We start from the raw sequence: 24776 nt of genomic DNA, 5'->3' as shown, positions 1-24776 counted from the left end.
GGACTAATCTTCATGAGCACTGGACAACATGAGCGCAGTGTAAGTCGTTCAAAATTTCAGTTTTTCATTGGTCTTTTGTTTTACATTGTTACAAAGCTAAATACCTATCTCCTTGCTCTTTTTACAATGGGCAAACCATCAGTGTGAAGTATTTGATGGGCTGGGACACAAATAGGGGTTCTACTTGGGTCATTTGGCCCAGGAGCAGGAATTGTAAAAAGGCAAATTTAGGCAGAGTCTAAGGAAAAACTCCTTCATAATTAGAGCGATCCAAAGCAGGATAGGTCACCTCACTTGAGGTCTGTAAGCAAAGATAGTACCAACACTTACTGAGTATTATCATAGAGGGAATTCTCTTTCAGGACTATATAAGACCTGATGCCCTAGGCTCCTTTCTCATTCGGATTTGGTGATTCTCCCAGTTCTGCGCATCAGGAGGAGCACTAAGCTATCTTTCACTTGTATCCACTGTTCACAATCTTTCTCAGGATCATGAGCTCTGCTCTAAAGTGAGCCTTAGGCTTTGAAAACAAAATATGAGTAAATCTGATGGATGGGAGACAAATGAGATTGCTCAGTGTGCAATGGCATAATCCTTTTATGTATTTTCTGGGAAAAAAAGAGACCAAATTCCAGCAGGCTTAAATGGCAAGGTGTTGAGATACTACTTTATTACAGCTATTAAAAACTAACTTGAGTAACATTATCAACATTTCCGGGATGGTGGTTTGGTAAGTGGACAGTATGGCTACCATAATAGATAGGGCATAAATTTAGAGCCAGAAGGGACCATAGAAGTCATTTAGCTTAACTTCTCTATTTTCCAGGTGAGAAGGCCTAATGAGGTTAAATGCTTTGCCCAACATCACAGAGGTCTCCTGACTCCACATCTGGTTATCTTTTTATTGTATGTCCCTTCAACCTTTCATTAAACTGAAATGGAACACAGCGGAGTACCGGCCTTGTAATGTACTGTATGTTTGTTGTTCAAGAGCCAACTAGCTATGTTTGGAGAACCTTATCATCCAGAATAGAAGCATCCTGAGGGCAGGGCATATTTTTTTCCCCTTATATCCAAAAGGGAGCATGATGTCTTATAAATAGGTGATTAATAACCTTTATTTGCAATTTGCTAATGAGGCAGTGTAGTGCATAGAATGGTCCTTTGAGCTGGGAAGTCCTGTTTCTGGGCAAGTGAATTAACTTTTCACTGCATTAGGTAGCTCTGTAAGTTTCAGGGAACATGCTAAAATACAATGGTAGAAGGTTTCCTTATCTGGAAATGACCTGTATCAATGAAACCACAGATCTAGTCCCTAGCCTAATAATGTCGAATTGAATTGAATCACTACAATGTTTGGCCATCTGGCGATATATTTTTTTTTTCTGTCCACAGCAATTTTAATAAGATTGTTTTTCAATGCAGAAAAGGACTATGGTCTTCAATGAAATAAAGAATCCTTAAACTTCCATTATAACAAAAGCACAGAGGGCACATTATATGTAAAACAGTGTAGAAGCCTGAAAATCATGTCGTCTCTTCCATATCTCAAGTATTGTCCTGAATAAATTTCTTCAAGTTATTATTTTTTTCATATAAAGGAGATTAAATTTAGGTGAACATTCACTATCCCTTAATAAGACATAACTACAAGTATTTTTTTTTGGAAATTTGAGATTTGTTTTTTTTTTTAAAGAGATGGCTCTACCCTAAGCACAAGAATCAAAGTATGCTGAAAAAATCCACACCTAAGACTTCAGTGCATCACATCTTAAAGCATTTTCAGAGCTTTTTCATGACAATTTGGTACCAGTGCCAATGGTGTGATCCCTGTTTTGGAGAATACATAGGAATCATATAATATCATTTGATTTGCCTCTATCAATTGAAGTTCACGTGAAGCAATCTTAAAGAAAAATCTGATCATGAAACAGGGTTCCCTGTTCAGTCATGCACCATAAAAACCAACACAGATCATGAAGGAAAGAGATTCTTTAGCATATATAAATTTATTTGACTTGGCAATTATTTATTTACAATTGATGATTGATACCAACTGAGGTAAAAATATACATGAGGTATAAATATGAATATAACATTAAAAATGCAATGGTCATATTGTATTCCCAATGGCAAGATAACAATGAACAAAATACTGTATATGTTTGACACAAGCTTAATGAACATTTTTAAAAAAAGGTGCGCCATGTTGTTAGGCAGTTTAGGGATGTAATGAGAATGTGAACAAAATTAGGTAATTCCAAAAGAAGGATCATCAGGAATAAGTCTTTTTGCCCTTCTGGTGGCCACTCTGTTAATTATTCCTCTGGGTGATTCTCGACTCCTTTTTCTTTCTTTCTCTGCCATTGTTTGCATATGTTTTCCATTTTTTGTCCCTATTGATGAAATGCGTCCAGTAACTGGATAGTTTGAAGTCAGATCATGACATTTATTTTGATGCACATAAAGAGACAACACGGGAAGTGAAATTTCATGTGTTCTGGCAGACGCTAGTTTGCTTGGTTGCTGGAGGGTGGCCCAAATGGCAGTAGAACATTATGGGCTTTCTTTTGATGCAGAGGGTGTGAGATACCCAATGCAATTTTTTTAAAAGTTTTTTTTTCAAATGATAACTGCCTTCACACCCGGTAAAAAAAAAAAAATGCAGCAAAGGTTCCCTTGTAAGTAACTGAAGCAATTCAGTACTCACACCTCTAATACTTTTTAATCTCCTCTACAGAATGCCTGCATGTTGCTGACAGCAGAAAACATAAATGCATATAATGCAAGCAGATTCAAAACACTGTAAGTCAGTAAATGAAACTTTTTCTCCACCACCAATTGCTGGATGATTTGCTGTAAGAAAAATCTCTCTAACTGAATCCATATGTTAATAAAATACCTCTTCATACCATTAGCTGAACGCATTTAAAAAAAACAAACCCAAAGAAAAAAACCATTGGCAATTGGTTTTGGGTAGTCTTCTGATTAGTCTATACAGCAATAAATAAGGTTGGGGCAAACACTTAGGTAGCTTGAGTTGACTAATGAAGAAACATGATATTAATAAACTTGTACATTTTTCTAAAACTAATTTAGGTGTATATTTTTGGTTTTATGTTAATTAAAAACCCACTCTTTCAACTGTAAAACTTCAATGAACTATATTTTTAAAAAAGTATTATATGTAATAAAATATGAATTCCCTGAAAGTGTAATGGTCCAGTACTCTTGAATGGCCATTACTCCTCTTAAATTGGTGTCATTGTTAAGAAATCAGTGCAATATATTGGTATGAAAATGTTAATTAACTGTGACCAAAGTCTATTAGTCAAATTGAATTAAATTTATGAAAATTATGAAATGTCCCTATGAAAGCTTTAGAAAAAGTGTAGGTTCTTTTCTACCTTAAGCATAAAAAAGCTATAAAATTTATCTTTAAATTTGGGTGGGAACACTGCTTCTGTTTCTATTATAGAGTAAATACTTTACCATGAGCTAGAACAGTCATTAATATCTTATAGCTCCCTGAACACAGGCTGATGAACATAGGTGCTCACTGGCTGCTTTTTACATTCTAGTCCCATAATGGCTAATTACTTATCAAAAGCTACTTTGTTTTAATGGAAACTATTATCTTTTACCTATCTCAGCCAACTCTCCATTTAAATATTTTTTTTCCATTAATATCAACTGATGGTCTGCACAGAAGAGAATGACTGAAATTATTTTTCCTTTGGTTAGGGATTTTTTGGTTAGATATCACAACGGCTATCTTGTCTTAGGACTGCTAATGGTGGATATTGCTCAATCTCTGTTGCATGTAGGAGATCCTAGAACATTGGATAAGTAAGGGTCAAAATGATACAGGCGTTTTCCTGTTCCAAACACTCAATTATAGATATATGTAATATATATATATATATATAATAATTACTATACATATATACAGTATATAGAGATATACACAAATATGTACATATTCTACATAGTTTATTTACAATTTAAAATATGCTTCGTAGAAGCGCTTAAATAGCAAAATTAGGCAATGCACAAGTAATAATCTTTAATTTTAAGTAACAGAGATAAAAGCTCTGATAAAAGAATATCTATTATATTAGTGATGAGGACATCTTCATAAGACGACCTTGCAGAGAAGTCTCTGCCCTCTGGTAGTTTCCGGCCACTATTCAGTGCTTCCACGTTGAACACTCTCCAAATCTTTTTCTCTTTGATAAGAGTTTCTTCTTTCTCTCCCTTTTTTCCCCAACCATTTCAGATTTTAGTTTCTGGACCCTCGGCAATAATAGGCTGAAAAGAGTTTCTTATTCTGGCTACTTCAGCTGCGCAAAGATGTCCAAAGCCTTTGTTGTACCACTCTGGGGAGTGACCTCTGGTGGGGGAAGGGAGGAAACAGAAAAAGACTTAAAACCAATGTCCAAATCAGAATTATCCATCATCGTTCATGATGACATTCTCGTACTTCTTTCCAATACATTTGTTTGAAATGTCAGATCAGGCTTATGAATATTTGCTTCTTATTAACATGAGATGTAGCAGAAGGAGTAACACTTTTGAAGTCAGACACATCTGGGTTTGAATGTAGGCTCTTATACTAGTCCTTGGGTCCTGGGCAATTATAGGAAAAGCAGCCTTGTGGCACCACAGACTGAGTACTGCACTTAGAGTCAGGAAAACCCGAGTTCAAAATCTGCTTCATATATTTACTAGCTCTGTAAACCAGGGCAAGTCACTCAACGTTTCTTAGATCCAGTTTCCTCCTCTGTAAAATAGTATCTCACCTCACAGGTTGCTAGGGGGAATCAAATGAGACAATGTTTGCCAAAGTACTTTGCAAATCTCTAAGTGCTATAGCTATTATTACCATATGACCATAGATTCAGAGCTAGAGGGGACACTAGGGGCCTTATAGAGCATAACCTCTTCATTCTACAGATGAAGAAACTGAGGCTCAGAGACATTAAATGATTTTCCCAGAGTCACACAGATGGTAAGAGTCTGACATGGGATTTGAACCCAGGTCTTTCTGACTCTAGATCCAGCACTCTATCAACTCCTGCATACTGACTTTCTAACTTAACAGCTTTTTAATTGCTCTCCCTGCCTCCAGTTTCCAAGCATTGGTTTCTCTAACCATAAGATGAGGATGCTACAATTTACCATAGCTACTTCATGTGGCCATGATGAAGAAAGTGCTTTACAGATCTCAAAGTGCTACATAAATGTGAGCAATTATTAGTCTGTCATCAAATATCTAGAAAATGCCTTTTTTGTCAAGAAGTCTGTGTGAGTCTTCCATGTTTAATCAATCAACAAGCATTTAAGTGCCTATCATGTGCCAGGAACTGTGCTAAACCCTATGCGAAACAAAAAGAGGTAAAACACAGTCCTGCCCTCAAGAAGCTTACAATCTAATGAGGGGAGACGACATTCAAACAAATATATATACAAAGGTAGAAGGAAAGCACTAGAATTAAGAGAGGTTGGGCAAAGCTTCTTGTAGAAGGTGTGATTTTAATTGGGACTTAAAGGAAGCCAGGGAGGTCAGTAGTCAGAGCAGAGAAGGGAGAGTATTCAGGCATGAGGGACAGACAGAGAAAAGGCCAAGAGCCAAGAGATGGAATTCCTTGAAAATGATACCAATTCCTTGGGGCAAAAAGAAATGCTGTATTCAATGTCTATCATTTACCAAGAAAAACACCATCCTGCGCAGTACCATGAAAGTCTTCAAAAACTTCACTGGATTTAAGTGAATTGGCTTCTCAGAGAAGGAAGACAGGAGACAGGCTGGGACAGATGATTCTCTGAAAAGCCCACCACAGATGGTGGCTCAGGAATGGAAGGAGACAAAACAGAAGAAAAGCAAAGCAAAGGCAAAATTTGGTAAGAGGTGGGAGAAGAAAGTCAAGAAGAATCAACCATAACAGCAGAGAAGGGTAAGTACGGAAATAATATGGTGGGATAGGATGAGGGACAAAGGACTGAGCTCTAGTAGCTTTACTGTGTGAGTCGATTCTGATAGTTCTGTTCAGTTTGCTCCAGGAATGATATACTCACTTGAGGTCAATCCTGCAGATGTGAGTCAGCCTGGACTTGCCAGAGCCACAAGGTTCTATCAGATACTGAGAATCCATCACAAAAGCTCGCACACCACCCATCAAATGGGCTTCTTCATGCTCCACAGAAATAGACACTAGAGTGCACATTCCCTTTGGCAAATCAGTCTTCCAGGTCCTGAGTAAAACAACAAAGGACATTGTAGCTCAAGACATAAAAGAGAAAGCAAGACCAAATACCAAGCCCAGGTTTTCTGCTCTGTTTTATTATCTAAAACAACAACGACAAGAAAACCCCAAGAAATCCCAGAAATATTTTCATGCTGCCATTTATGTAAAGCAAAAGCTTTTTCCTATTATCTTGTTAGGTATATGTGCAATTAACATGATATTGATTATATATGTGAAGTCATGCAAAACATATTTCCACATTAGCCACGTTACAAAAAAAAAAGCAAAAAAAAATAACCCAAGTGACATAAAATATGCTTCAATCTGTACTCAGAGTTCTTTAGTTTTCTCTCTGGAGGCAGATAGCATTTTTCATCATGACTCTTTAGAACTGTGTTGGACCACTGTTTTGATTAGAGTAGCTAAGTCTTTCACAATTGATTATTGTTACAATATTCCTATTACTGTGTACAATATTCTCTCGGCTCTGCTCACTTCACTTTGCATCAGTTCATCTACGTCTTCCCAGGTTTTTCTGAAATCATCCCCTTGTCATTTCTTATGGCACAATAATATTCCATCATAATCAAATACCACAACTTGCTCAGCCACTCCCCAGTTGATAGGCATCCCTTAAGTTTCCAATTCTTTGCTACCACAAAAAGAGCTACTGTAAATATTTTTGTACATATAGGTCTTTTTCCTTTTTCTTTGATCTTTTTGGGACACATATGAAGTAGTGGTATTACTGGGTGAAGAAGCGTGTTGGGTATAGTTCCAAATTATTCTCTAGAATAATGTGTGCATTAGTGTACCTATTTTTCCACATCTCTTCCAGCATTTGTCATTTTCCTTTTCCTGTCATGTTAGCCAATCTGATACATGTAATGTGATTTTGAACATATTTATATAACTATTGATAACTTTGATTTCTTTTTCTGAAAATGACCTGTCCATATCCTTTGACCATTTATCAACAGAGGAATGGCTCTTTGGCTACATTGGTTTTGTTTGTTCAAAACCTTTCTGATTTCTTGTAATCAAAATTATCCATTTTACCTCCCATGATCGTCTTTATCTCATTTGGACATGAACTCTTCCCTTAGCCATGGAGCTGACAGATACATTTTTCCATGCTCCCCTAATCTGTTTATGGTATCATTCTTTATATTCTAAGTCACGCACCCATTTGGATTTTGTCTTAGTATACAGGTTGTGAGATATTGATCTATGTTTTGTTTCTGCCAGACTACTTTTTGGTTTTCTCAGCAGTTTCTGTCAAATAGTAAGTTTCTGCCCCCAAAGCTTGAATCTTTGGGTTTATCAAACAGCAGTTTACTATTGTTATTTACTTCTATATATTGTGACCCACACTATTCCACTGATCAAACACTATTTCTTATCTAGTATTAGATTGTTTTTATGATTATTGTTTTGGAATACAGGTTGAAATCTGGTACTTCACATTTTTTACCCACTGATACCCTTGACAGTCTTGATCTTCTGTTCTTCCAGATAAATTTTGGTTTTTTTTTCTAGATTTATAAAACAATTTTTTGTATTTTGGTATGCCACTGCATAAGTAAATTAAATTAGGTAGAATTGTCATTTTTATTATATTAGCTTGGCCTACCCATGAGCAATTGCTATTTCTCCAATTGTTTAGATCTGTCTTTGTGTGAAGTGTTTTGCTATTCTGTCCATATACTTCTGGTGTGTGTCTTGGCAGAGAGTATTTTATTACTATCTGCAATTATTTTCAATGGAATTTCTTTCTATTTCTTCCAGCTGGGTTTTGTTGGGTACAAACAGAAATGCTGATGACTTGTGTGGGTTTTCTATCCTGCAACTCTGCTTAAGTTTTTTATTGTCTTAAATAGTTTTTTAGTTGATTCTCTAGGGTTTTCTAAGTATACCATCACATGATCTGCAAAGAATGATAGTTTTGTTTCCTTGTGGCTTATTCTTTTTCATTAAAATTCTTTTTCTTGTGTTATAGCTATGGCTGGAATTTTTAGTATAGTAATGAATAATAATGGTGACGAGATATCTATGGTGTCGCCCCTGATCTTACTGGGAAGACTTCTTGTTTGTCCCCATTACAGATAATGCTTGCTCTGGGTTTTAGATAGATACTACTTGAGACTTTAAGAGAAGTTCCATTTATTTCTATGCTTTCCAATTTTTTTAAAAAAAATAGGAATGGGTACTACATTTTGTCAAGAGTATTTTCTGCATCTATTGATATAATCATGTGATTTTTGTTGTTTTTATTATTGATGTGGTCAATTATGCTTATTTTCCTAATACTGAATCAGTCCTGCATTCCTGGTATAAATTTCACCTGGTCATAGTGTATGATCTTTGTGACACATTAGCATAGTCTCTCTCCTTGCTAGTATTTTATTTAAATTTTTTTTGCATCAATACTCAATAGGGAAACTGGTTTATAGTTTTTTTCCCTTTGTTTTTGCTCTTCCTGATTTCCACTAAAAATTAATAAAAGTAATGGTGATTATGACTTTGCTTAACCTGAGGCCCTACTTCAATTCTCCTTCCCTTCAAAATCAGTCAATTAGTATTTATTTTTACACAACTATGTGTCAAGCTTCATATAGAACATGGCAGTCGAGCTGAGCTTTGAGGGAAAGTATGGATTATAAGAAGATGAGGAAGAAATGCATTTCAAGCCTTAGGCTTTGCCCATGAAAGGTGAGGAGATGGGAGATTAAGTGACATGGGTGCTGAACAGCATGGAATCTAGTTCGGCCACATCACTGAGCAGATGAAGGAGAGTTATGTGCAATAATCTTGGGAAAGGTTTTGCATGACTACACATGTATAATCTGTAGCAAAGTGTTTGCCTTCTCAAGAGAGAGGGAGGGAATTTGGAACCCAAAATTTTAAAAAATGAGATTAAAAATTATTTTTACACATAACTGGAAAAAGATATAAATTTTTTTAAAAGAGAAAGAAGTTTAGATTATATGAAATAGATGCTGCGTCTACCATAACTTCTGTGTATATATGTACACACACAAACACCTACATATATAATCTCTATGTATGTATCTGAGCTTATATACATATGTGAAGATGTATATATTTCTTTGCATATGTGTGTATACGCATACATATACATATGGACATATTTCAAGATAGAAGTAAAATTCCTTCAAGAAAGGGATGGTCATTTTTCTCATTATTTCCCAGGCCTAGCACATAGCAGGCACTTAATAAATGCTTGTTGATGGATATGGATGGAGAAGAGATTTCATATACTGGCCAAATGCCATCATTTGTAATAATAGCCATTTGGAGGCCATTGGTAAGCTTCAGAGGAATGTTAAATGAGAGTAAATAATTATAAACTTGAAGGAAGACTGGCCACGCAAAAAGAGGGTGGATGCAACGTAGGGTGAGGGCCTCTAGTCATTCACAGGACTTTAGTTCTCAGTGGTATTCCTGCAATACAGTGAGAGAAGAGGAAAACATGATGGCATCATCCCTCCTCCACCTTGCCCTGATGAAAGTAAGGAAACAGACTCCAGATTTCATAAGATGACAGCAAATAACTGTTGGTGAGAAGTCATATTTACAACTGCCTACATTCTCCATCTGGGTCCCAGAGATTTTGGCTAAGGTGGCTGAGACAAACTCATATGTTTATAATGAATGGGTCCTTAAAAGACACTGCAGCAGAGAAACACACCCCATAGAATAAGGATCCAGCAAGAAAGGCAACCAAATACAATTTTAGAGTTTGTTGTCAAAAAATAATTTCATGTATGAAGTATTTAAAAATTCATTTGGGAGTGCCATTACTAATTCCCTTTATACTGGCAGTGTCTGAAAAATCCATATTCCATGGGAAGTATTGCACAACAGGGCTTGTTTTCCACCAGTTAACAATAAAAAAAGGCTCTGATATAATTATATTTTATTAGATTCTTCTAGTATTTTCAATTATTCTTCTCTCTGATGTAATCCTGACTCATCAGACCATTTACACTGTGAAAACTGAAGATCATTGGATTGGCATCTAATTCCAGTCCCAGAAAGCAAAGGTCTGGAACAAAATCCCATAAATCAATTGAGAGCAAACTTTCAACAGTCAGACAGCAAACTTAGGTCCAGCTCTGTTATTTCCTAAAATCCTAAACATCAGAAAGACTCCAGAATAGTTATGAATACTTAAGGCTGTATCAGTGTTTCCAAACAAAGTAATTAGCTGTGAACATTTGGAGCTATAAACTCAATCCAGTCACAGACTCGCCTTTCCTTAGGGAGGGGAATGAAATGATGACAAAAACCAGGCAGGCAACATTTGAATAATTAGGCAAAGTCACTGATGGACAGACAGCAGTTGTTATCAGGACTCTGTTCTAAGGAAATGAACAATGTTTCTAGTCTACTAAAGTTCATGCTGTCTGTGGAAGGGCTATAAAGGAAACCAGGACAAGACTGCAACTAGGGGAAAGGAAGAAGAGGTTAGTGTTAAACATAGGAAAAGTTAGGTTTTACTGAAGAAAATACTATCAAGGACAGAGATCAGAAAGTTTAGTCATTTGGAACAACAAAAACCCCACCCTCCTGCATGCAAGTGGAAGAAAAGTTTTGACGGAATACAACTTTGTTGGTAATGCTGGACAAGTGCCAAGGGCTGGCAACATAAGTACAGGTGTGATTATTACATACATTGAGGGAAGAAAAGAAGTGGAAGGTACTAAGGGAAGGAAAGCAGCCTTACCTCAGAACCACAAAGTCTCTAGAAGGATGGGGAGCCATACTGTTCAAAACATATTGGTAGATTTCTGTCTGTTTGTCCAATGTCTCCACAATCTTCCACTGCACAAAATCCTCATCCCAAAGGTGACGCTCTCTCAGCACTCGGTTCAACACTACTGAGGGAGGAGCTTCTACTTCCACGGAAGCCTTCCAGAGCCTCAGAGGATTTCCATCTCCAACCTTTGGGAAAGAAACCAAAGATATGATGAAATAGTCGTAGATATTATCATTGGTGAGGGGTGGGGTAGGGTGTGTGTGGACTTAAGAAATCTCTCAAATTCAAGTGATCTCAGAAAGTGTCCTCAAGCTGAAAAGCAGGCTTCAGAGAATTTGACATGTCCTTCCATGCATTTAAAAATAACCGCAATCACCTCCTAAGTGCTCTCCAGCTCTGATCGCTTCTCTCTCCAATTCATTTTCTTTTTTTTCTTTTAAATAGTATTTAATTTTTTCCAATTACACATAAGGACAATTTTGAACATTATTTGTTAAATAAAGTTTTGAGTTCCAAATTTTCTCCTCTCTCCCTCCTCCATAAGATGGTAAGCAATTTGTGATGGCTTATATATATGCAATCATGTAAAATATTTCCATATTAGTCCTGTCTTATAAGAAAAAACTGAAAAGGAAAAAGCTACAAAAAAAGTGAAAATAGTATGTTTCAATCTGTATTCAGACTCCATTACTTCTCTCCCTGGATGTGGACAGCATCTCCCATTTCATGCTTCTTTTGGAACTGTCTTGGGTCACTGCTGAGAAGAGCTACGTCAATCAGTCCACCATTCCACAATGTTGCTATTACTGTGTACAAAGTTCCCCTGCTTCTGCTCACTTTACTCAGCATCAGTTCATATAAGTCTCTCCCGGTTTTTCTGAAGTCTGCCTGCTCATCCTTTCTTCTTTCTTTCCTTTTTTTTTTTTTTTTGGTGAGGCAACTGGGGTTAAGTGACTTGCCCAGGGTCACACAGCTAGTAAGTGTTACGTGTCTGAGGCAGGATTTGAACTCAGGTCCTCCTGACTCCAGGCCCAGTGCTCTATCTACTGCGCCATCTCGCTGCCCTTGCCCATCATTTTTTATAGCACAATAGTATTCCATTACATTCATATACCATAACTTGTTCAGCCATTCCCCAACTGATGGGCATCTCCTCAATTTCCAATTCTTGGCCACCACAAAAAGAGCTTCTAGAAATTTATTATTTTTGTACATGTGGGTCCTTTTCCCTTTTCCATGATCTCTCTAGGATACAGCCCTAGTGGTGGTTTTGCTTGGTCGAAGGGCATGCACAGTTTGATTGCCCTCTTCTCCAATCCATTTTCCATAAAGCTACAAAAACTGACATCCCTAAAACACAAGTCTAAGCATGTCACTGCCTGCTCAAAAAGCTCCCAATGCCTCCTTACTGCCCTTTAAATAAAAATATATATTCTTCTCTTTGCCATTTAAAGTGATCCTTCATATGGGGGCTCCATGCTACTTTTCCAGGCTTATTACACATTATTTCCCTTTATGCATTGCATGTTCTAGCCAAACTGGTTTACTTGTTCATTTTCATACACAACATTCCATCTCTCACCTCCATGCCTTTGCCTAGGCTGCCTGGAAGTGTACTCTGTCCTCAACTGCACCCTCACGGAATCCCTAGCTTCCTTCAAATTTCCTTCAAAACCAATTTCAATATAAAGTATACGTCCTGATTCATCCCCTTCTCAACACTAGTAGCTCACCCTGACTCTGTACCCCTCCTTGAAATTATTTTGTATTTCTTTTGTCTTTTTGTAAAGATACAGAACCATTATTTTACTGATGTTAAGGAACTCCTGGTAAGGAAACCTTCTCAAGCAAAGTCAATCACCAATTGTTCTGCCTCATGTTATTGGGCAGAGTTGCCTAGAGAACTGAGGGCATGAGTAGTTTGCCCAGAGTCACACAGCCAGAATGCATCAGAAGTGGGACTCGAACCAGGTCTTCCTGACTACAAGGATTGCTATTTACCCAACATGCCACACTGCTAGTTATTTACTGATATACATTTCATACTGATGTATGTGCAGATTTTTCTTAAGCACCTACATTGGCTAACAAAATTGAAACAGCCTTTGCCCTCAAAGAGCTTACATTCTACTTGGAATTGGCAATAGAGGAGGCTGACTCAAAGGTTTTGAACCTGGGATAAAGGAAGGATGGTGATGCTCTTGACATAAACAGGGAAATTTGGAGGAAGGGCAGGTTGTTGGGGAGGAGAGACTATAATAAATTCCATTTCGGAAATGGTGATGGCAAATACCTTCAAGATATCTAACAGGCAGTGGGTGTTTATGTGAGAGAGATTAGGGTTGGATATATAGATCTGAATGCCAGTTGCACTGGGGGCAAGAAGCAGAACCCGGGGAGCAGATAAGAACAACACAAAACAAGAGAGGAGCATGGGCTGATCCTTGGAGCACACTTCTGCTTAGAGGGAATGATATCCATATGGATGATGACCGTGCAAGGAAGTCTGAGAAGGTCAAACAGGAGGTAAACTAGGAGAGAGTATAATCATGGAAGTCAAGCCCGTATGTAGGAGGAAAGGATGAGGATCAGTAAGTGTCAAAATCTACAGAGAGATTAAGGAGTATGAAGTCTGAGGAAAGGACATGAGAATCAGCAGTAAAGAGATCATTGGTGACATGTGGGACGGTGATTTGGATAGAAGAATTGGAATTTAGATCGCATGGAGTTGAGTAAGGGAGATGAAACACTAGTAGTGAGAGAAGATTATGAATTTAACAATGAAAATGAGGAGGGAGACAGGATGGTCATCTGAGAGAGTGGCAGTCAAATAAAGGCTTTGAAAGGATCGAGGAGAACTGAACATGTTATTTAGGAAGCAGGGGCCTACAACAGAAAGGGAAAGAATAAAGATGAAAGAGAAGGCAAACTCCTTGAGGAAATGGTAAGGAAAGACATTAGAGGGGATTAGCCTTGGCAAGAACAGCCACTTCATCCTCAGAAAATGGAGTAAGACAAGACAAATGAAGATAAATAAGGGCTTAGGTAGGAAATAGAGAGATTAAGAAGCTTAGGATGGATTGCCTCCATTTTCTCAGTAAAGTAGGAGTGAAAGTTGCCTCCTGAGAGAGAATATGTGGGGGGTTGGAGGAGAAGATTCGTAAGAGCTATTGTGGAAGCATGATAATCAAGGAAGAATAAAAGGGATTCCTGTGCATTAGTGAGGGTCCAACTGGGATTATTAGAGTGAACCTGGTAGGCACAGCTATGTCACTTCCTCCAGAAGCATTTAGCAGTTCATGAGCAGGAATGGAGAAAGCAGAAAATTAGGGAGACCCAGGGCTGAAGACTGGCAGGACACGAATGGCAGAAGGACAAGGGGGAAAGCTAATCACGACTGGAGATCAGTGCAGCATTGAACTGGTTAACTGCTGGGTCAAGACCATGAAGGGAGCATAATGAGAAGTGAGAGGTATGGCTAGACAAAAAATTGATGTTTTACTGGACCATACATCCAACATGAATCAATGGTGTGCTACGGCAGCCAAAATTTTTTATGTAGCCTTAGGTTGCATTAAAACAGGGAATAGGTCCAGATCCTGACAGTTATAGTCTTCTTGTATATTGCCCTGGTCAGACCACGTCTGTACTACTGGGTTCAGTTATGGCAGCCATATTTTAGAGAGGACATTTCTAAGTTAGGAGACCAGGCAGGAGTGCAAACAAGCAGTGAAGGATTTTGAGATTGTGATAGGAAGACTGGTTGAGGAAAACTGAATATTTATCCTGGAAAAAAGAAGACTCAGGGCAAGTGTTTTTAATATTTTTATGTGTCACAGACCCCCTTTGGAAGTCCAATAAAACCTGTGGAGTTTTTAGAAAAAAAAAGGTTTTAAATGCATAAAATAAAATATATACAGCATTACAGAGGAAGCCAATCAAAATATTTCTAAAAACAAGTTCACAGATATCAGGTTAAGAGCCCTTGCTTCAGGGTGACACGATAGTTACTTTCTAGTATTTGGAGTATTCTCAAGTGGAAGAGGAAAGACAATTATATTGTCCCCTCCCCCACCACAAAAAGATGTACAAAACTTATCAGCTGTCCTACTCAGTTCATCTTGGCTCTTAAATATCATAATGATAAATTCAATTAATCTGATCAAACAATTTTGAAATTTTTTTCTTGTTAAAATAGTGACCCCTGCCCAGAGGGAATAAGTAACAGGTAGGTAACTGCATAGAGGTTTGTGCTTGATGTAATGAAAAACTTCTCAACAACTAGAGCTGCCCAGAGGTAAAACGAGCTGCTTGATCAGGTCGTGAGTTTTCCCTCCCTGGAGGTTCTCAAGCACAAAGTTGGATGGTCACTTGTTTGTTAATAGGTTCTATCAGATGATCTCGAAGGTTCTCTTATAGCTCAGTGTAAGTCCCCTTACCTCCTCTCACTTGACCAGCTTTAACTGGTAGTTTTTCATTATATCAAGGTCTAACCTAACTCTAAGCAATTTCCACCCACTCTGGGTTTCACTCCTGGGAACAAGACAAAGTCTCAATTCCTATTTGGTAGAAAAGTTTTGGGGTCAATTAACCCAGGAAATTACCTTTTTGAAAGCGAGGTCTGTACTGTCTGTGCTTGAACAAGTGACCCATCCTTTGAATTTTTCCTTTGCTTCTTTCTGTAGACCCTGGATGAGATGTTCCAGGTACACATGGAAATTTCCTCCATTCTCTTCCAGCTGTTTTCCCAGGTCTTCCAGTGTTGGAGAATGGATTTCAGCTTCCATGTAAGAGTTACGAGATTGAGCTACCATGTCATGTGGAACCTAGTCCAGAAGATGGCCAACAGATTTAAGTGAAAGAAACAGTTATTTTCAAAAATTTTTTCATTAATAATCACTCATTAAACAAATGTTTACTGTGCTCCTACTATGTACAAGGCATGATATGAATCACTGTGGAGATGAATCAATGAAACCACAAACATTTACAAAGCACCCACTAGAGTCCTTGCCCTGGAGGAGTTTACAATCTATTAGACCAACTGACGGATAATACGTATCTTGTCTAAATTATGTTTTCCCCTCCACCAAATATCACTGCTTATATTAACATTGTTTTTGGAAGATTAAGAAATACAGGTCATATATTACTTAAGTTATATTTATGACAACTTTCAATGATTTCTCTAGTTTTTCTTTCCATTTCCTTTTTTATTTTACTCTTAATCCATTTTCCATCAGGTTGATTTAAGAGAATGTATGATGTAGTATAAAGAATATTGGGCTTTGTATGTATGTATGTATGTATGGTGTGTGTGTGTGTGTGTGTGTGTGTGTGTGTGTGTGTGTGTGTGTGTGTGTGTGTGTGTGTATGTATACACCCCCATCTATCTATCTATCTATCTATCTATCTATCTATCTATCTATCTATCTATCTATCTATCTATCTATCTATCATCTCCTTGCATAATTGTAGCCTTGGAGGGGGGGAGGAAGAAGGAGTTAAAAAAAAAAAGTAAAAAATTTACAGCGGAGAAGAAAAGAAAACTTACAATGACGTAAAGAAAAGATGGACAGCTCTCAGCACAATGTACAGTATTCATTATATAGGCTTTCTTCAAATGGAAATTTATTACTACATACTTTGAATCCTCTCTTACGTTCTGCTGTGCACATGATATGCTTTTTTTTCTTTTCTTATTTTGTATTTAAGTTTCAATATGTGTTTATAATATTTTTTTTTCTTTTCTTATTGTGTATTTAAGTTTTGGTCATTAAAAAAGAAAAAAAAAGAATATTGGGCTTTGACTCTGAAGACCTGGGTACAAGTGCCACACTTGCCACTCCCCAGGCACGTGATTCTGGGCCAGTCATAGTATTTCTCAGCCTCAGTTTCCTCCTCTGCAAAATGTAGTCAATAAGGGTGGTACAAGGCACAGAGCACTGAACCTGGAATCAGGAATACCCAAATTCAGATCCAGTCCCTGACACTTACTAGCTGTATGACCCTAGGCAAGTCACTTAACTTTTGTATACCTAAGTTTTCTCATCTACGAAACAGGGATAATAACAGCACCTACCTCACAGAGTTTTTGTGAGGATAAAATGAGATATTTGCAAAGTGCTTTGCAAAACTTAAAAGTAATATACAGGGTGCTCCAAACGATGATGATGTTGTGGTGAGGACTGAATGACAATGACTGTAAAAGTCCTTTATAAATGTAAAGGACAACATATGTACACATATGTAAGTATATATAACTACATAAGAATATATTTAAATATAAGTGAACAATTATTATTATGGGTCTAGTTCTAGACTCAGCAACAAGCCAGGTATGAATAAGGTTGGATCCTATAAAGCCTATTATGTAACCATGAAGGGAGGCCAATAATTTCCTTTTATTTTTAAATTTTTAATTTATTAATTAATTTTTAGTTTTCAACAATCACTTCCATAAGCTTTCAAGTTTTACATTTTCTCCTCCTCCCTCCCCATATCCCTCCTCAAGACGGCATTCAATCTGATATAGACTCTCTACATACATTCCTATTAAACATATTTTCACATTAGTCATGCTGTCAAGAAGAATTAGAACCAACAGGAGGAACCAGAAGATTCTTTTTTTTTTTAAGAGTATCTTTTTCTCTTGACACATTCCCAAAACACTAAGAGTTAAAATGTCCCAAGGGTCTAGTTCACCAACCGCTCAAATGCACAGACTATTGTACAGGAATATGAACAGTGTTTATTAGTGCCAAGAAATACTGAATCCAGTCAAATCTAAAGGGGAATTTAGATAGCTGGGATATAATGCACTCACAGGCCACCAAAGCTGTTCCCTTACATTCGTGAAAGCTGTCATGAAGTCTATGGTGTTTGACTTATCAAAACCTCCATTTCAAGGCTTATGTCTTTGAGCTTTTTCAAGTAAATGCTAGAGAAATAAAGGTGCTATTATTAATATGAAGGAAATGGGGGGACAAGTATAAACTATAAATATTTTAAATATTCCGAATGTCTCATCGAGTTCCAAGAACTATAAAGAATGCTGCCAGAGTCGTTCACTCACCTCAAAAAGTTTGTCACATTCTATTATCATGTGGGCAAGTCCCTGAGTGGCTGCCAGATTCTCATTGAGGTCTTTTTGATCCGGCTTGCCTGTAGCATATTTCTTCTGTATCACTCTGTAATTGAATGCCAGTGTCATAACTGAATGTAAAACCAAATATATTTTTGGGACCCAGAGCCCATCCCTCCCGGTTTCCATTCGTTACCAGATGCTAGCCAGATTCCAAACTTTCTCATTTCTAAACAAAGATGATTACCACACATCTTAGATATTCTGAATTGGGTTGGATCCCTGCCACTTTAATTATTTGTAATTGAAAGGCTTGGGAAAAGATGGGGATACTAACAATTATATATGGAGCAAAGGGACCATTTTCCAAGATTTGAAACACTTAATTGCATGGTTCCATGTTTTGGTTTTCAGTGTAGCCATGCTCATGAGAGTTTATGACACATAACTTTGCCTTCTTCCTTTCCTATACCACAAAAAAGAACACAACTCATAAACCTTCCTAGACAAGCTCAAAGTCATTCTCTTAAATGACATCATGATAAATTCAATGAATTTAAGTTACCAAGATTAAATTGCCTTGGAAAATTTTCTTACTCAATAAAAATGCTTCCATGCTCAAGTTTGAAGTACAAGGAACAAAAATTTTACGCCCCTAGGGCAGGGCTAGGTTGGGAATACCCAGCTCACCCCTGACCCACCTCCCATACAAATCCTGCTACTGTTATGAAAAACCCACCTTGGGGAACTTTCTTTCTTTAATAAATTAAGATGAAAAAGGGAAGGGGCCAGACACACAGCCAAGTTCATAGGTGTCATCTGATTTTCTTCCACTAAATTGACAACATCATTCAGGAAACACAACAGGGTCTGTAAGACCTCTCTGTTTTCATCTGCCAGCAACATGATGGCAGCCTGCACTGCCTGGAGACGTTGATCTTTTGGAACATCTGAGGAAAGACAAGAACTGGTCAGTGAGATGGACCTTCTGAACAAAGTAAGAAGAAGCTCACACTGAAATAAACAAACAAATAAATAAATGTATTTGTGTGTGTGTGTATATACATTTTTTTTTCTCTTTTAGGGTTGCAGAGTCCATTACAATTTAATTAACACAAATGGTGTCTCCATGTGTACGATCTAGAGCTATCCCGTCCCTGAAAACTGAGGGTGCTGATACATGAGATAGATGGAACAATAAAATCGCTGAAAATAGCAAATTCTTATGGTAACACGGCGGTTGTTGTGGCAACTGAAATATGATATTCTTCAGTTGTTTTCCAAATTTGATTCTGTGATAAAAACAAGGTTTTTGTGAAAAAAAAATTTAAATGTTAGTGATATTTTTCTAAGATATTATTTATTAAATAAAACACCATAATGTTAAATTCTGAGCACGACATGAAGAGAAGTCTAATTTTAGGAGGGCCTACATGGTACAATGGAAAAAACACTGACTTTAGAAACAGAGGACCTGGGTTCGAATCCCTTCTCTGATGTTTACTACCTCTGTAACCTTGGGCAACTCGTCCTCCCTGGGCTGCAGTTTCCTCCTCTATAAAACGGAGGGTTGGGCTAGGTGGCAAGTAATCTCATTGTTAGCACAACGCTTGGCACGTAGTAGGTGTTTAATAAATACTTATTGATTGATGATCTCCTGATGTCTATTTGGCTCCAAATATTTTCACCCTCTACTCTGTAACACAGTCTATCCTACCAAGCCCCTAGCATCAGCATTGGTGGATTCTGTTCATATAATTCAAGTATCAAAATATTCTGTAGCCAAATTATTTGGAGAAAATACTGCTTTATAGGTTGGGTGGAATGGACTTCTGATTCCAATCTCCTAGACTGGCTGGATGCTGAGCTCCCAAAGGCTTTAGGATTGTTTATAGCACCAGTGTCTGAAGGAAGGAGGAAGAAAACAAGCATTTATTAAAGTGCTTATGCTGTGTGGATCACTGGGGATACATGGACAAGCAGAAACAAAGAAAGCCCCTGCCCTCAAGAAGCTTTCATTCTAATGGGGGAAGACAGCAGCATATCAAAGGGAATAAAAAGCTTCCTGGGGAAGAGGTGGGGTGGGCACAGAAAGGGATGCCCCCAGTGTGGCTTTAAAGTCCACAAAGTCAGTAATGAGGCAAAGGAGGGAATGAAGGCTGGCCAGCCTGGTCCTATCCACAAAATGGAGGCTCCAGACGGAGCTTCTGCTCCACGCAGAAGCAGAAGGGGGGGTGGGCCCAGAGGGATGTTCCAGGGTGAATGGGCTACTGGGGTAGCAGGCTGTTCTAGGGACAGGATGCCCCACCCAAGCAATGAGGAAAGTCACAGGATGAGCCAGCAATTCAAGAGGCATGGTTCTGAAATTCAGAAGAGAAGAATCAGGCCAGGAGGGGAATGAAAAACCATATCTCACAATTGTCAGGTACAGAAATGGCCTTACACCAGAATGGTAAAGACACATACACAGAGACATGCGCACACAGACACACATATACAGACATGCACAGAGACACAGACACACGTATAAAAGAGACAGAAACACATATACAGAGACATGCACATAGACACAGACACACATACAAAGAGAGACAGAGAGACACAAAGAACATATTCTTCATAAATACAATACAAATGGCGTATGGGGCTTTTAACTCATGAACTTTTAACCACATTTCATTAAACTTTCTCCACCAGTATTTAGTTTGGGAAGCAAGAAGGAACCCTTCCATGCATGTCCCAAAGTAAACAAGCAATAGAATGAAAGAAACAGTACGTCTAATGGAAATCCTTGGAGATGAAGTTTTCTCCAACAAGATCAAGTGAATTCCGGTGGGCCCCTAGAAAGGCTTCCCAATATACTGCTGTATAGAGTGACAATACCCTCAGCTTTAGAAGCCTGGCTTTTAAGTTTTCTTTGTGAAAGCAAACAATTCAGCACTTCAGTTAAACTCTTCTCCACAGATATAAAAGTGACAGCTTTGAGGAGTCATTTCTATAAGCAGCTATCAGCTTCACAGCAGCCATCTATCTAAATGTCTATCATAAAGAAATCTACTGCTTCCTATGTGACAATGAGATTCTTTTGTCTAACAAAGACCTCTTGATTTATTTCCCCCCCCCCTTCCAATTTGCCCAAAGGCTTATGGGACTATGACTAGACCTACCTTTCCCAACCAAAGAGCATCATTCAATTTCTAACTTTTGTAATTTCTACAAGGGACTGAAACTCAACTTTTCTTCACTATCTGACCACTCACTCTGAGCATTGTTTTTGCACTGTAGGGCCTGACCCCTATCCTCCCTACTTTCTCCCACTGAAGAATTCCTACTGGAGAGCTTCCAATTCGTGGAGGGGCCAGTTGGATCTGTCTTCATACCCCTTCTGATCCTATTGCTGCCTTTCTCTGGGTTTCAAAAACCATGTCCCCATACCTTCATTTCCACTCCCTTACCATCTCCATTTTCTGTATGGCCTTTCCCCATTAGAATGCAAGCTCCTCGAGGGCAGGGACTATCTTTTGCCTTATATTCACATCTCCAAGGCTTAGCACAGTGTCCAGAACATAGAATATAATAAATGCTGTTTTCCTCCTTTCCTTGCATCTTTACTACTGAGCTTTAGTTCCCTAGACTGGATGCCAGGACTACACAAATATTTCTGGGACGCAAGTTAGCTTTAGCAAAAATCAGTATCTAATTTAACATGAGAATTAATTTACACTGATGTTTTGTGTCCAGTATTTCTAGTCAACTGCAGGTATAGTGTATTTGAAAACAGAATTCTTCTGAACTGACTCCTGGTGATTATCTCATCTTATTGCTGCACTTATCCAGCAAGATAATGTATATCATTTATCCTTCCTGGGTATCATCTGAACATATAAACTTTGTCAGAGGTAAGTCAATTTAGGGGCATCCACTGCTACCATTTTTTCTAATATTGATCGCAACATTTTTGAAATTCTGCCATTACAGATTCTTTGAGAACTGTAAGTATGGAACTCCTCAAAGACATTCCTTACAAATCATATAAATATTGTGCCATCAACAACTTTAGAAGGATTGCTACACAGTCAGCCAGTGAAAGCCTCTGTATTCAATAGGGCCAAATGTGTGGTTTTAGTGCACTGGATTTCTTCATCACAACAGTTTATTTTAATAAAATCACTAACCCTACAGAAGACTCATTTTTATATTTCTGGGATCTGCTATTTCCTATAATGTACATTGTCCCCTGATTAAAGAAAAAAAAACCTAACAAAATAAAATGCAATCCTTAGAATACATGTTTTAATTAAAGGTACCTCATCGTGGAGAGATAAAATATTCTTAGGCCTTTCAGTGCTAACATTTCTTTGAGAAAATGAATGACAACATAAACCATGAAAATAAAATAGTGAATGTGGCACTTTGCTGGTTTATTTGCTGGGTAATGAAAGTAGTCTCATTTACTTTTTGCTTATGGTCAATTTGGCCTCAGCTATATATTTGACTTTGAATTTCCTATAATTCCAAGGGAGTGAAATTATTAAAAAAAGTTATATGTATTTTATAGATACTTCTGCCTCCATATCATCACATAGCCTCCCTTCCTTCTTCACCTTTGGAAAGGCAATTTAAAACTGTCGACTTAAACCTAACACCCTGACTTGGCCCCCAAATTCATGGAGACTTAAAAGCTTATGTCAAAAACTCATCTTCTTAGCTTTATACTAAAGGAGCTAATTGCTGTAAGAACCAACTTACACTGATAAATATGGAGGAAAGTTTCTCCTAGCTTGCTTGTAAAGAGTGGTTCTGGCAGGTCTCGAAAGAATTGTTTGACCATATCTGCCACGTCATAAGCAGATTGGTCCTCATAGCTGACATTCTCTGGGAAGGTCTCATTCATCTGACGCAAGGCTTGGATTCGAGACTTCACTCCTGATTTCCGAAACAGACCCACCTGAAACAACCCAAATAAATGCTTAAGCACAATATCCAACAACTTGTTTATTTAATTAGATTTTATTCCAGGATGTAACAAAGCTTGGTGGAGGTGGCAGAAGGACAAAGATATTCTATTTCTCCTTCACTGCTATCCTCATTTGCATAAATTTTCAGGAAATAAAATGATGATGGACAATTTTGTTCCCCCCTTGTTGAATTTTAAGGTAGATCTTGTAAAAAGAAGACAAAACAAAACAACGTATCATTTTACAACATCACATAAAATCTTTTTGTCCTTTGTGCATAGAAACATTTGTTTGATTAAATTCATAATAAAATTGTTTTGAATGGTAATGCTATGTTAATTTAAATTAGTACAAACATTTCATTCAATTTATCCCCTTCTTTGAACTGCTTGTAGAGTTTACTGTCTGTAGAACTCATCTGAAACTTAGAACACATTGCCTTGTGGTTATTTATTCTTCTATATGTGTAAGGTGGGAACATAAAGTAATGAAAGGGGTAGCTAGGTGATGCAGTGGTTAGAGAACTGCCCTGAAGTCAGGAGGACCTGAGTTCAAATCTGACCCCCAACACTTACTAGCTATGTGACAGGAGGCAAGTTACTTAACCTTGTTTGCCTCAATTTTCTCATCTTTAAAATGAGCTGGAGAAGGAAATGGCAAACCACTCCAGTATCTTTGCCAAGAAAACCCCAAATGGGGTCATGAAGAGTTGGAGATGACTAAAACGACTGAACGATAAAATAATGAAACCACTTTTTCCGTGGCTTGTATAAGCCAACTTCCCAACTACATCTCCTTTGTAGACCCAGTGCCTAGGCTAGTGACCTCCAACATGTGCGGCTGATGTTGCTTTTTCTGCTGTTATTGTTAAAATATATAGTGAGAAAAAAGGGACTAAAGTCACCAGCAAGAGTTGGTGTGAGTAGAACATGGCCCTAAAAGCAAGATGGATGCTTTTTCTAGGTACCTTTCACCTTCCTTCTACTTAGTGATAAAAATATTTTAAGTTTTTTTTATTTCTGGAATCCTGTGTTATTGTGAAATCACATGAATAACATTAAATAATTAAAAATTTTTTTTAAAATTTTTAGGCAATTGGGGTTAAGTGACTTGCCCTGGGTCACCCAGCTAGTAAGTGTCAAGTGTTTGGTCTGAGACCGAATTTGAACTCAGGTCCTCCTGACTTCAGGACACTGAGCCACCTAACTGCCCCCAATAATATTAAATAATACAAACTAATATAAGGTCTATTGCATATACATTCAACAAACTTTCAACTTCAACACTTATTAAGTACAATTATGTACAAAACAGTGTGCTAGGGGAAGATACATGGACTAAAAAAAAACAAACCAAGACTAATCTCTCCCCAGGAAATTCACAATCTACAAGAAGGATGTAAAGATACAATACGAAATAGCAAGAGTGCATAAATGGGCAAAGCAAATGCTATTATGAGTCCCAAAGAGGGATAAATTAGTACTAACTAGGAGGATTAAGGACTGGTCTTCAATGGGTGGGGGAGGGGTACCCCGTACGGTACAATGCAAGGAATGCTGGCTCTGTAGACCTCTCAAGATTGTTGTTCAATCATGTCTGACTCTCCATGACCCCATTTGGAGTTTTCTTGGCAAAGACACTGGAGTGGTTTGCCATTTCTTTCTCCAGCTCATTTTACAGATGAGGAAACTGAGGCAAACAG

At 37.8% G+C, this 24776-nt stretch overlaps 1 protein-coding gene across 4 annotated transcripts in view; it reads right to left on the bottom strand.

Annotated features, from left to right (window-relative positions):
* Nucleotides 1-1991: 1991 nt before the first annotated feature.
* The window catches only part of STARD13 (StAR related lipid transfer domain containing 13), a 716694-nt gene continuing 693909 nt past the window's right edge, over nt 1992-24776 (bottom strand). For all 4 annotated transcript variants that reach the window (XM_020997115.2, XM_020997117.2, XM_020997119.2 and 1 more), the window contains 7 exons: nt 22866-23064; nt 18856-19066; nt 18108-18222; nt 15637-15858; nt 11000-11217; nt 6080-6256; nt 1992-4394 (listed from right to left, as the gene is read on the bottom strand). In XM_020997115.2, the coding sequence (XP_020852774.1) occupies nt 4277-4394; nt 6080-6256; nt 11000-11217; nt 15637-15858; nt 18108-18222; nt 18856-19066; nt 22866-23064 (1260 nt within the window). In that variant the 3' untranslated portion in view covers nt 1992-4276. The remainder of the gene's footprint in view (nt 4395-6079; nt 6257-10999; nt 11218-15636; nt 15859-18107; nt 18223-18855; nt 19067-22865; nt 23065-24776) is intronic.

Source organism: Phascolarctos cinereus, unplaced genomic scaffold, assembly GCF_003287225.1.
Source record: "Phascolarctos cinereus isolate Bilbo 61053 unplaced genomic scaffold, phaCin_HiC Scaffold_726;HRSCAF=1367, whole genome shotgun sequence".
NCBI lineage: Eukaryota > Metazoa > Chordata > Mammalia > Diprotodontia > Phascolarctidae > Phascolarctos > Phascolarctos cinereus.
Note: the sequence above shows the minus strand (reverse complement) of the source record. Positions and strands in the feature narration are given on the sequence as shown.